The sequence below is a fragment of the Cucurbita moschata genome, unplaced genomic scaffold (assembly GCF_002738365.1).
Source record: "Cucurbita moschata cultivar Rifu unplaced genomic scaffold, Cmos_1.0 Cmo_Scf00032, whole genome shotgun sequence".
Classification (NCBI taxonomy): domain Eukaryota; kingdom Viridiplantae; phylum Streptophyta; class Magnoliopsida; order Cucurbitales; family Cucurbitaceae; genus Cucurbita; species Cucurbita moschata.
In genome coordinates, this window is record NW_019268548.1 from 597,019 (window position 1) to 610,303 (window position 13,285).

The 13,285-nt window shown below is 36.9% G+C and overlaps 3 protein-coding genes across 7 annotated transcripts; all 3 read right to left on the bottom strand.

The window, feature by feature from the left end:
• On the bottom strand, positions 1 to 3,971 carry LOC111429926 (peroxisomal membrane protein PEX14). 2 transcript variants are annotated; one of them, XM_023066004.1, is made up of 12 exons: positions 3,691 to 3,971; positions 3,268 to 3,512; positions 3,093 to 3,132; positions 2,741 to 2,931; positions 2,328 to 2,514; positions 2,151 to 2,240; positions 1,744 to 1,811; positions 1,577 to 1,616; positions 1,429 to 1,487; positions 970 to 1,014; positions 780 to 848; positions 1 to 656 (listed from the first exon to the last, which is right to left on the bottom strand). In XM_023066004.1, exons 1-12 carry the CDS (start codon positions 3,746 to 3,748, stop codon positions 189 to 191), a joined length of 1,560 nt encoding a protein of 519 aa, XP_022921772.1. In that variant the 5' UTR covers positions 3,749 to 3,971; the 3' UTR covers positions 1 to 188. The 2 variants fall into 2 exon arrangements, with proteins under 2 accessions (XP_022921772.1, XP_022921771.1); XM_023066003.1 differs by having other exon boundaries at positions 1,577 to 1,619; positions 3,691 to 3,970.
• A 476-nt stretch (positions 3,972 to 4,447) lies between these two features.
• On the bottom strand, positions 4,448 to 7,099 carry LOC111429887 (putative exosome complex component rrp40). Its single transcript, XM_023065959.1, has 9 exons — positions 6,922 to 7,099; positions 6,738 to 6,812; positions 6,510 to 6,596; positions 6,284 to 6,340; positions 5,783 to 5,875; positions 5,471 to 5,543; positions 5,188 to 5,263; positions 5,019 to 5,109; positions 4,448 to 4,752 (listed from the first exon to the last, which is right to left on the bottom strand). The coding sequence occupies exons 1-9, from the start codon at positions 6,970 to 6,972 to the stop codon at positions 4,624 to 4,626; spliced, it is 732 nt and encodes a 243-aa protein (XP_022921727.1). The 5' UTR covers positions 6,973 to 7,099; the 3' UTR covers positions 4,448 to 4,623.
• Positions 7,100 to 7,264: 165 nt separating this feature from the next.
• LOC111429805 (protein KINESIN LIGHT CHAIN-RELATED 3-like) lies at positions 7,265 to 11,009 on the bottom strand. Of its 4 annotated transcripts, none has more exons than XM_023065816.1 (3): positions 10,636 to 11,009; positions 8,121 to 10,149; positions 7,265 to 7,750 (listed from the first exon to the last, which is right to left on the bottom strand). In XM_023065816.1, the coding sequence occupies exons 2-3, from the start codon at positions 10,112 to 10,114 to the stop codon at positions 7,540 to 7,542; spliced, it is 2,205 nt and encodes a 734-aa protein (XP_022921584.1). In that variant the 5' UTR covers positions 10,115 to 10,149; positions 10,636 to 11,009; the 3' UTR covers positions 7,265 to 7,539. The 4 variants fall into 4 exon arrangements, with proteins under 4 accessions (XP_022921584.1, XP_022921585.1, XP_022921583.1 ...); XM_023065817.1 differs by having other exon boundaries at positions 8,121 to 10,153; XM_023065815.1 differs by having other exon boundaries at positions 10,615 to 11,009.
• Between the last annotated feature and the right edge of the window lie 2,276 nt (positions 11,010 to 13,285).

Genomic DNA, 13,285 nt, shown 5'->3' on the forward strand with positions numbered 1-13,285 from the left:
TACTATCAAATATGATTTATTGTAGCTTTATTCTATAAATAAACACGACAGGATTTTTGTTTTGCATATTCAACGAAGTACATGAACATTTTCAGGAAATTATAGATAGCATTCGTTCATCTATTTCTATAAATTTAGAAGGAAAAAGTTCACGAGACTATACCTCCAGATCATACTCCAATCGCATTTCATTGTCCTCCGGAGCCATTTTCTTCCACTTGTATCTCACTTGAGCTCACTCCCAAGTTCTCATAATCGATTGCTCCCCCAGATTCAGAAACTTTTGTGGCCTTCTGAAACTCATCAGTGACATTTGGTTGTGTTGCTAAATGTTCGTCAGTAAGCTGCTCTTTCTGGATAGTTGGTTTTGGCCTTCGAATGGCTTCAGCTGCTTCTGGCAATGCAACAGGTGGTGGCTGAGGAGGAACCCATGTACGTTGAACTGGTTTCTCAGCAGAGAGCCCATTGGAAGAGCCTACCTTCAACTCATGATTTTCAATCTCTGTAATATTAACATTTCTCTTCTGCCACCAAGGCACTGGAGCATTGTTGTTCATGTAGGTCACGCCATTGTTTTGTACCATGGAATTCGAACTGTCATTTTCTTGAGATTGATAGAAAAAGCCAGGATTGTTTTGCGTACCAACCTCCCAAGGCTATTAGAAGCAGACACAAAAGAAAAATTGGTAATATATCTTTTGTTTAAAATGCAACTTGCTATAAATCGAAGTAACATCAGAGACAAGAATAAGTTGAAGTAAAACTTTCGCTAAAAGAACCTTGGCTCTAGGAGCTAGACGAGGATTTGATGGCTGTTGATTTGGGTTGGGAGGTAAATCATCAATGTCCTGCAATGAAGCCAGTATTAAAAAACTTAGAACAAACTCACAAGGAGTTCACAAGTTTAAGCAAAAAAAATTAATTCACCACTACAATTTTAGTCTACCCAAAACTCAATTGATAACTTACTCTAATATTAGATGGCTTTTCTCCTCTCTGGACCATGGCCATGATCTGCACATAAACAACAACAACAAGAAAGCTGAACCAATGCAACAAACTCAACCAACATATTATAGAATACATCAGCAACCAGCAGCAATAATTAATTATCAATAAATAATTAACTGCACAATATACTAAAATCTGCAACTTGTTAATGTAGGTCAAATCATGGTGTGGCAAACTGCAGATTGTTCAATCAAATTCTCACATCTGAGGTAAATTTTCTCAGTTGAATTACCTATTTATTTTGTAAACAAGTGTCCATGATCAATGAAAAACAGTCAATAGTAGCCAGTTTTCTCTCGAAGTATAGGATTATGTAAGTTTACATATCTACCTGGCAGACAGCATGCTTTGACATGGGAACATACTCATGAATAAACGAAATTCATTATCCAGAAGTGACACAGAATATTAAATTACCTCCATGTAAGATTTGGGGTGTGGTGCAACTGAGGGTTCAACAGGTATGGCAGGTGTAGCTGCATATAAAAATTCAAGGCATATCACAGAGATGTTTGTGTTTCAAAACAAAAAACACCATATATAGAACAGAACTGCTGATAGCAACCTGATTGCACGCTAGATTCCACCTTGCCATTGGAATATGGCTGCTGAAAAGTAATCAAATGAATTGAGAGTCAAAATTCAGCAAGAAATGGAGATCAGATACCATAAAACAAAATATCAACTCAAGCCAGACAAACGTTGCTCATTCTATGACCACTTTGAGCTCACCTTTGAACTCATGGCAGTAATTCGATAATCTTGTTGATCGACAGTAGTAGTTCTTCCATACGTGGTTCCTACCAATTATTGTAAAAGAATTAAGAATATTCATTAGTAAGTCGATATATTTCTGATAATTGAAAATATATTCCATGGTGCTAATTCGTCTCCCTCGTTGAGAATTTTAAAGGAATTAGGAACACTTATCAGGTAGACTCGATATTTCTGAAAACCGAAATGTCATTTGCAAATATGTTCTAACCAAACGACTGTATAAATCAAACATATCGCATATCACATGAACTTGAAACCTAAATATCATTTCCATCCAAGTAAAAAATTATAAAACCTTCATATTATTACACTAATTCCATTTTTTTCATTAAAACTCCTCTCAGACAGCTAGGCTGTAATACCTTCCAATTTCTGAATGGCATTCAGCATCAACTTCATCTGCCCAAGCTGAGCATCCAACAAGTTGGCAAAATCCTCAAACTTCTTTTTCTCTGAAAGTTATTGAAAAACCTTGTGTTAACAACTTCAGTCCAAAGTAGACAAGGAATTAGGAGGCAGAAGAATAGAGCTAAAATCACCTTCACTTTTTGAATACAGCATCTCCTGACTCGCCTTTGCCATATCAGATGCTGCTGCTGCTGCTGCTTTGGCAGCAGCAGCTGCTTCCTCAGCTGCACTTGGTTTTGAATTAATTTTCTTCTCAATGTCCTCGTCTTCTAATACAATTTTACGCACCCAAGATTTCAACCTAGGAATAATAGAATTCTGAAACAGAGAATATTTTATCAGATTTCACAGAACACTTCCAAATGTAGAGTTTATGTTTTTCCTGACAAAATAGAGAGATATTCATAAAAGCACTCAACCCTATCAGTCAAAACTCAGTAAGAAGTTCAGCATTCAAATACCAGAAATCTTCAAACTACAGAATCAACACGTATGGACATAAAATGTTTGGCCCTTGAAGAATAGCGAGCAATACAAAAGTTACCTTGATTACTACAACTGTTCCAACACCTGAAATAGCCAATAATCCTACAGCGAGAATGGCCTGTGACCAATGGAATCTAGACCGTGTGACGGTACCCTGGCGAGATACACCACCAGCAGGGGGAGCGACACCTGAAACTGTTTGAAGAGATTGTGTAGAGGGCTGTGGCTGAACTGTGTTCACCGGTCCATCTGTTCACGAATAAGCACATAAAACTTTATGAATTTGGGGAACTCCAGAATTCTCAAAAAATAACATGAAGAGGAAGAAGAAGAAGAAAAGAACATAGGGGGAGAAAAACGGACTGACTACACTATGAGACATCTATTTTATTCCTCGAAGTAATCATCACCTTGACTCACAGTAGCTGTCTGTGCATTAGAAGGCGGGTCCTGTTTTGACACCCCCAGCACCCAAAGATAAAATGAAGAGTGAACAGCAGTTAGGAGCAGCATACAAATAAGCAAAGGAATCGACGATAAACCAACAATCCATAAGACATTTCAATGTTAAAATAATTGGCTTACGGGCACACGCCTGAATGCCTCATCAATCTCTTCCTTCGTGAGATTCTTTTTCTCTAAAAACGATCGTCTGTAGACAACAGGAGAACCTCTTACTCTCGGATGTTGAAGAAATTTCACAGCATTTTGCACTTGATCCTCTCTTATTGGTTCAGAGTTCACTAACACCGATGGCGGAGAGGTTTGCTTCTCAACCTCCGCCTTCGCATCCCCACGATCCTCAATCGTAGCTCGTGCAGGAGCTGGAGCTGACACAAACACCAACCATCAGCTAATAATTATATGAGGAAAAAAACTGGACACTGATATTGAAGCTCGAGGTTCCAACTTAGTATTATCATAGCAACATTGATCAAGTCAACCACAAAGAATACAGCGAAACCAAATTGAGAAAAAAAAAAAAAAAAATCAAGAAGGAAATGAGACCTGAGTTCTGGGAGTCATCGTCATTCGATGAAGGAGGAGGTGATTGAGTTACCGCCATGGTAGCCCCTTCTTTACGCCTTACACATCAAAGCTTCCAGCCCAGAAAGGCAACTCTGAGAGAGGGGAAGGGGGCGGCGTGGACCGAAAACCGAACGAAATCGTGAAATTCGATCGAAGATAATTGGAAGGTCGAAGGGAGAAAAAGTATCGGAAGAAAGCAGCGCGCAGAGGGTGAGACTGGATTACGCGCACTTTGAAGACCGCATTATTATTTATTTTGGTAAAATTTGGGGGTCGAAAAATTGGAAAAGGAAGTTATCGGATAAATGTCACATTCTTCATGTGGGTCCCACCAAATAGAATGGTAATTCCGGCGAATTTCCAAAAATGTTTTCATTTTGGCCTCCATCAACAAAAAAAATAATAATAATAATAAACTATTTCTCAAATTTCTTTCAATTTATTTCCCATTTTTCTTCTTTCATTCATGACAAATTAATTTCTTAAATATTTCGTTATTCTTCAAATAATAAATTGATTTGATAAATAATACTAAAATACGTCAACTCGTTCAAACGAATTTATAATAAATATCTTATAACATTTAATCGTTTAAAAAGATCTCAACTCTTTTACATTTTTAATATAAATCACCTCTAAAATAACTCTTAAATAAATCGAAAGTGGTTCGATACTACGATACAATTGATCGTGAACAATTTAATATCATTAGATGAGTAGTTTTCTATTCTAAGTATTTTCTTTATTTCCTTAAATTATGTTTTATCTCTTTTTAGCAGAAAACCAGATAGAGGGATTTCGACCTCCAGCTTCATAAAGATGGCCGAATTAAACAGTAACATTTGTCTAAATAATGTATAACTAAAAAGGTAATTTAACAAACAAATAATTCTGACCCTAAAGTTTACAAGACTAACTTGACAGCTTTAAATTGTTAAGGAGCTTGTCCACCATGATTCTCTGTTGGACCCCAGACAGAGTCTCGGAGTTCAATATTGCATTTGAAACTACAATGGTTGTGGACGGAGAATCAGCATTCACCTGGAAATAGAGATGCGAGAAGTAAGAAATTATATTTATTATTAAGGTTGGTAGAAGAAATAACATCTTCAAGTTTCAAAGAACAGTTAAGTTAGAGATTAAAAGTGCAATATCAAGAATGGGGAGCAATAATTCCCAGTTTCCAACAATCTAATATGACTGTCACATAAGGAAAACTTTCCTTGATGAAAGTATGGGAAGAGAAGAATCATACATGGTAAACCAAGTAGTATAGCAATCAAAATGTAGGGATTGAAGGAAGATACCCAAACTCGGCCATTTAAACCAACTGCTGTCTCGAATGAAAGCTTTTTCCCAAAAGATTCAAGAACTGGACATGTTGGCGAGCTTAGAAGCCTAGAAGGAGAGGATAAAATCAACAATGGGAATGAATGATCTGAAAAGTGAAAACTTGAGAAAAGAAACTTAGTTTACATTCTTGATAAGCCAGTTGAACATTCAAACATGTAGCCATCTTTTAGGAGGCCAAATCCAGCTGCTTTCCCACTGGCTATATATCAGGCAAAATGATACTCACATGAGACGTACTATCACAAGTTCACAACAAATAAGAAACATGAACTTGCATAAAGTATGCAGGCCCTGCAAACCCCCCTTCAGAGGATGAGTTTACAGCAACATTGATATAATTCTTTGATGGACTGTTTCAACCTTCAAACAAGTTATTGGACACAGAGAGATGGAGGAGCTAACTAACCATCAGTGCATGCCAACTCAGGATTCATACCAGGGTTTGCCTTCACTACCCTCACATAAAGCAGGGCACCCATCTACAAAAAATGAAAGAAGAAGAAATAACACACCCATCAGAACACCCTTTACTGGCCACCCCTGCACCCCCACCAGCACCAAAAAATGAAAGAAGAAAAAACACACAAGAAAAGCCTCTCGGGGGTAATAAATGAACTGACAAAGCATCAAACCTCTAAAGGAAGACAGTGGAGCAACGATACCGAAAGGTCATACGGTGAAAATAACAAGAATGTGTACACAAAAAGATTATAAACACCTCAAATTTGGGTATGTTTCGCCTGGTTCCTCCTTCAAATGCAAGAACAGGAAGAAAGGCCAATGCCGGACCTTTTATATCAACAAGAAAATTCTGCAAATAATGTGGAAAAAAAAAAGAATTATAAGGTGATAGCTTAAAAGGTAATCGAACAAAATCTGACAAACAAATAAAGGTTTATTAAAATATTCCTTAGTATCATAGAAATAATTAGACATGGATTCTTCCGGAAGGGTACATTCTTTGCATGAGGTATGAGGACCTTGATCATTTGTCATGGCATTGTTAGTTTGCTCGCTACCTTTAGAGTCGCTTAATGAAATCATTCAATGTTTGTTGGTTTCAGATTAGATATAGAGGGGCTTTCTTGGAAGAAGTGCTTTGGAATCCTCCTCCCTTTAGGGGTATGGACAAATTTTTTGTGTCATTTTGATAGAAGAACAATAGATTTTTAGGGATCGAGTGAACATATACATATTTTAACAATCAAGCAGCACTTACATCGGCTCTAGAGTCAACCACGATTCCAAGAACACAATCTTCCACACATGGCACGTACTGGAAAATATAACAATTTGTTAAAATTAAACTCGATAATAATATTGGTAGTCAATTCAATTGAAGAAAACCCCCGAAACTAGCATGAAGTTTCACAAATTCAAAAGTTAGCAGAAAGAACATGCAATATAAGGATCCCGAATGCCAATTGAACAGTGTCATTTCCTACCCTTTTCTGTGAGCTTTCAACCCAATATTTGTTTGGCTTCGAGAACCTCAGCTTTCCAACTTTGGAGACAGAAATAGCATCGTGGTCCTGACAGATTAAAACAAAAAAAATGAAGGTAAGCGATCCAGTAACCAACACAATTGCACTTTGATTGCCGAAACCTGAACGAAATTCGAAATAAATAGAAGATTGCATAAACATTGGAAAAAGTAAAACCCTAACAGACACCTGTCGAAGACCGCCTCCAAGCTTGAGGGTCTCATTGGCCATGTTTGAGAGGTCGAGAACCACATCTCCTGGAACCTAAACAATCATCATTCCATTAAAGATACCACAGAAGCAAAAGCAGCAGAACATCGAATAGGAAAAAAGAAGAGGGAAAACACGAAAATGAGATTGATTTCGAACTTACAACTGGCTGATCAACGAGAGTAGATGACGAACTAGAAGATTTTTCAACCATGATTATAGAAACAAAAATTCGTACAAAGTAAACGATATCTTGTACTCGCAGTCGGCGAGTGGAAGAACCCGTGTATTGGGAGAGAGCTACGAACGCGAAAGAAAAACGAAGTAATGCGCGCGAACAAAGGCGGTCCGACTAGTTTTGAGAATAATTAAAGTATTATTAATTTTTATTTTTAAGCTTTTAAATTTTTAAAAATTTATGAATATAATCCGGAAAAAATAAATAATTAATTAATTAATTTTTCATTTAAATTAATTAATTAAATAAATATTTTAAAAGGTGTAGATTTCATTCAAAACTGCTTCAAACAATCTTGTAATTCCAGAACAATGTGATATACAAAATGACAATGTCATCACTTACGTGTAAACATATACAGAACAATATCAACTCCATACACCAATACAAGATAACTTAATCGACAATGCAAACGAAACGCCAAATTCTAGTACTCGAATTTCGAACAACCTCAAGAATCAGGAACTTGCTTAAGCACAACTAGTCGTGTTTCTGAACCCGTTCTAAACTAGGCGACGATGATCACTCGTAAGAAATCTTTTCTCAAACCTTTATAGCTTTACTGTTTCCAGGTTGAGTATTGGAATCGAGAAGAGTCTCAAGCGATCTCGCCTTTCGGCTCCGAACTCTACCTGCTTCTTTTAGCAACTCGGACAACCTCCTCTTCTCATCGTCGACGTCGGGATTTGCTGTCCCGAGTTTTTCCTCTCGCATGCCAACAACATACTCCAAGATTTCAATTGCATCATCCAACCTGTATTAAGTCATGAGAGAAAAACTAATCAATGTATGAAAAATGTGTAGCATCGTATCATCTGTTGCTCCAAGTAAACTTTCAGTGACTTTCTTCTCTAAATGCAAACCATGAAAGGAAAATGTGAAGCAAACTAAATCCCTCAAGTAGAAAGTGTCATGATGCCTGGTAGAAAACAGGATGGGAGTCCGAAACATTCCTTTATGAAAACAATGAAAACTGGTGACAAGATAACAAAATCGACTCGGTTGTGGATAATTTCATAGTTCCAGAAAGAGATTATGGGAAACGGGCGACTAAGTCGAACTGATCATGTTATCAAAATAGTCGAACTGATCATGTTATCATAATAGAAGGATGGTTACATTACCTGCCAATCGCATCGTATGTTCCAGCAAGGTTGCTATATACCCCGAGAGTATCGGGATGATACGGTCCGTATTCTTTTTCTAGTATGCTCTTGGCTTCTTCAAATAACTCCACGGCTTCGTTTATGGCGTATTTCTGAACACACACAAGCCCCATTTGATTCAGGGCTATACCAAAAAAAGCAGATTTTTTCTCTCCGCTGCTGCGGAGCTTAGGAATTGCATTATTGAAGGAGTCGTAAGATTCAGAATATTTCCCCAACATATAATACAAGACACCCATCTGGGCTTCAATTCCAGCAATGGTGTTTTGATGTCCGGGGGCATCATTATATATTTTCAATGCCTTGTGTAATAATTTGATTGCTTGCTCAACTTCATTCATTGATTCATAAATAGCAGCAATATCAGTAAGACCACTGGCAATCTCCTCTGGAGCAATCCCAGGGACAGGCTTTTCGTAAATTCGAAGGGCGTTTTCACAGTATGATTCTGACTCCCTCATTTTTCCAGTCTTGTTGTATAAATCAGCAAGACGAACAAATACCGAACCAACTGCTGGATGGTTTTCTCCCTTCGTGGTCTTGAAAACAGTGAGGGCTTTCTGATAAGCAAAAACAGCCTCGTCGTAACGTGACAAGGATAAGTATGAATCTCCAATACTGCAATCAACTGCAGCCACATCAGTCTCCTGGCCATTGGCCACCATGGCCATGCTGGCTAAGACTAGATGCTCGAGCGCAGCTTCATGGTCTCCTTTCGTTTCACATATGAGACCCATAAGCCTCCTATCTGCAGCCTCCTCAAGAGAAGCAGGACCAACATTCTTTTTGTGAATATCAAGAGCCATTTGACAAAATTTCTCAGCCTCATCAAATCGCAAGGCTTGAACATGGGCTTCAGCTAAATACCTATACGTCTCACCAACTCTGGGGTCGGATTCTCCTAGCACTCGTTTCTGCACCTCTAAACCAGTTGTATAACAGACTAGAGAATTTTCCAGCTGGCCCAACATTGCATAGGTATCACCCAACTGCATGTGGCCTGCAAATTTTGCCAATGCATGCTCGTGGCCTTCCTCAATGGCAGGAATCTCAATCGAATGCTCCAATAGAGGTACTGCCTCACTGTATTGGCCTAAGCTGCAGTATATTGCTGCTGTCACGTGCAAACACATAGCAAGTTCTAAGCTGGGTTTCCCATTTGCAGATAGCTCAAAAGATTTTGCAGCACGAAGAGCTAATAAAAGCGCTTTCTGCAGATTCTCCCCTGAAGAAACTAAATTCCTTGCTTGCTTAAGTAGAAAGGGTCCTAGATCAGGATTATCCATCGTTGATTCGTTGAAATCCTCCGTTCCATTCAGCAGTTTTGAGCCTCTCAAAGGTGAATCTTTCGGTTTCTTTGAGTGACTAGCAACTGGACTTTTCAAATTCTTTTCATTCTTCTTGCTAAAAGGGGGCTTATCAGACAAACGCTTGCCCCTGGGACTTGATTTCGACGATGTCTCCAGGTCCAAATGCAGGTGAGTAGCTTTTCTTCCAGAAGAAAGACGTTTCGAGCTCCCAGGTTGTGTATTTTCTGTTTTCTCCTTATCGGCAGATGGTGAATGATTCATAGATTCACTAGGCAAGTTATGTTCAGGCTTCTCAACAATCTCCTCTTCCTCCTTTATTATCTCTACCTCCCTCATCTCTCCCCCTACAAGATGATTCAGTTCAGAATCAATCCTGGATTCCTCACCATCAGAACCAAAGCTACGCCTTGAAGGTGACCGATCCGAACTTTGCATATCACAAACATTTTCATAGAGCTTCTCAATAGAGGTATCAACCAAGCCATCAACAGGGAAATGGATATGAACACTTCCAGGGCTCTGAAGACTCAACCCGCTCCTCGGCGACTTGTTTCCATACGACTCTTCCATATGAATTGAAGAACCGTGGTGTTTATTCACAGCCCTTTCTTCATTAATCTCATCCATGACAATTCCCGGCATCTCACGATTTTTCAAAATCAGCGGGGAACCAGAATCTAACTATACATTCAACAGCAACAAAACTCACAAAAAAGACAAAATACATATATATCTGCACACTCAGAGAAGTGAATGATTCATATACAAACCAGAAGCAATACCAAGCAGAAAATGACAACCATCCGATTCAATAATAAAGCAAAATGGCCGTCAAAGCAGCTCAATCATGCATATGTATTATGTCAAAAAAAAACTTTCCAATCAAAGTCGTCAAATTAGATATAAAAAGTAAGAGAGAGCAAAAATAAACAAAGATCGATCATACAAATTGGATGCGCAATTACCGCAAATAAATTCACCCAACGAACACGACTCATAATCATTAACTTTATAACCAAAAACAAACCCACAAACAGCTTGCAGCAATGAATGCAATCAAACAACAAATAAACAACAATTCAATCCAATAGCAACAGAAATGTTTATGAAAAGAAAATAGAAACAGATAAAGCAATACTCACAAATAGAATCAAAACCAGCACCTCAACAGAATCCCATGAAGAAGAAACGCCTAATGATTGCGCTCTGCGGGTATAACAGAGAGATGAAGAGAGAGCGAGAGAGCTATGGCAACATGTCTATATTTAGGAGAGAAATAGAAGAAAAACGGGGCGTTTTACAGATGGTGTGATGAGATATATAAAGAGTAAGATGGAGAAGGAGACGAAGGATCGAAAATTGGGGGAAATTGAGGAATCGGATTGAAGAAAAGATGATCGGAAAGGAAGAAAATAGAGGCGATGATATGAGCGGGACTTGTCGCCCACCGGGGGCGCCCTGCAGAGAAAGAGCGCGACCTCTCTCCCACCGGCGACGCCTGCAACTGCAACTGCAACTGCTGATTTCGCATTTTTTCTGTTTCGAAAAGCTTCTTTTATTAATTACACATTCTATTCTGTCTCCGCTGGAGAATTCAACGTGGCATCACCGTCTTCCAGCCCCCAAATTACGCTTCTGCCCTTCCAGCTATTACTGAAAAAATAATAATAATAATAATAATCCCAAACATAATTTATTTTATTCACTAAAAATTTATATTTAAATGAATAATTCACACCTCTTAATATATTTATACTTCCAAAAATTGACCCCAAAATAAAAATAATAGTATTTAAAAATTTTATTATTGATTTTAAAAAAATAATAATAAGGAAAAATGTTGTTTTAGGGGATTTTATTTTATTTTATTTTTTACTATAAAGTTTTGTTATCGTAAATTTGAAGGGTTGATTGGAGACGGGGGAATGTCGTTTCTATGCAGACAGGCTGTCAAGCTCATGAAGTTTACGCCCTTCCTTCCTTACAACCTTGGTCAACAAGTTCAATTTCTCAATTTAATTTTAATGTGATTTTTTAAACTTTATCTTAAAAATTAACAAATTTCTTAATTATTAATAAATAATGTCACGTTTAAGATATTATTTTCTTATCTTAAGATCAAATATTTGACTAATAAAATAGTTACATTATAATAGTAAACAAATGCTTCAATTTCAAACTTAAAACGTTATGATTATATATACCGGATTCAAAAGTGTTTTGGTGAGAGGAATCTTAAAATAAGGCCAAAACTGTTAAAACCACCGTCGTTTTTTTAATCAAGGGTGGTCGGTTAAGAGTCGTCTTCCCTCTGTCCAGTTCACTTGAATCGACCACCCTTTTACCATTATTCTTCATGGAAATTTTTCGTTTAATATGTATTTTTAAATAAAAATATAATATATTTAATCACGAAAACAAACCTAATTTATTTATTTATTTATTTTCTTTGTAAATGAAATTAATGAGGTATCTAAAAAGAAGGTAAAATGCACACATCCCCCAACAATTTCCAATTATATGGTTATTATTTTCAAATGTATTTATTAATTTAAAAACCATATATTATATATTTGCATTTTATAGGTCCTTTGATTTATTCATACTCTAGCATTTATGGAGTAATGTGAGTGTAATTTTATTAATTTCCACGTGTCAATTCATTTACTTTTTTTGTACTTTAAGTTTATAATTATTTGTTTATTTCATCCATTTGGCCAAACGTCTTGGTCTATGATCTAAGATATTCAAATGGCATTTAAATATAACATTGACAATTCTCTTCCACCATTATTATTATTATTATTATTATTATTATTATTATTATTATTATTTTGTGTGTTCTTTAGTCTTGAGATAACGTAATGTGGTGTATGATTATATTTTTTAAAATTATTTTTAGCACGCCAACTCTTTCAAATATCGAGAAGTTCGTTGTCAACCTATTACAAATGATTTTAGACGTAAGATGAACTAAAAAAAAAAGAAACACAATAAAAAAAAGTTAAAACGACATCAAAATGGGCTCAATACAATCAAACCGAAGACGTAAAAGAGTACGTACCTAAAATCTTAATTTAAGACCTAATTGGGTCAGGGTGAGCTCTTTCCTCATGCCGGTCTCAACTTGTGCCTTCTCCAATTATAAATTCAACACAAGTCCATGCCGGTTTTTGATGGTGTAATAGTCCAAGTCCATTGCTAGCAGATATTGTTTGCTTTAACTCGTTCGTACTGTTATCAGTCTCATGGTTTTAAAACGCGTATGATAGAGAGAGGTTTTCACACCCTTATAAGAAATGTTTTGTTTTTCTCTCTAACTGATGTGAGATTTTACAAGTTACTCCCTTGGGAGCCAGCGAAGAGGGTCTAGCCCTACTTCAACAAGTGTTTCGTATCGTCTAGTGACTAGCTCTGTACCATTATTAACAACCCAAGTCAACCGCTAACAGATATTGTCCGTTTTGGCTCCTTACATATCGTCATCAATCTTACGATTTAAAAACATGTCTATTAGAGAGAATGTTTCGTTTCTCTCTCCAACCGACGTGGGTCTCATTTTATTTGTTGTCAACTAAATCATGGTTATTTGGGAGAGTTTAAAGTAGGGAAAGCATTCTTAAAAGTTTAAAACTTTATGACGAGGTCAAACTCGTAATTTACTCTAAAATTTATGGAAGGACACTGCTTTTACATGAGGCAATATACATCACCATGTCGTTCACGCTTCTATGATCACTGTCGAGTGCGTGGGCAACACGAGTACAGTTAAAAAAAAAAAAAAAAAAAAAAAAAAAAAAAAAAAAAAAAAAA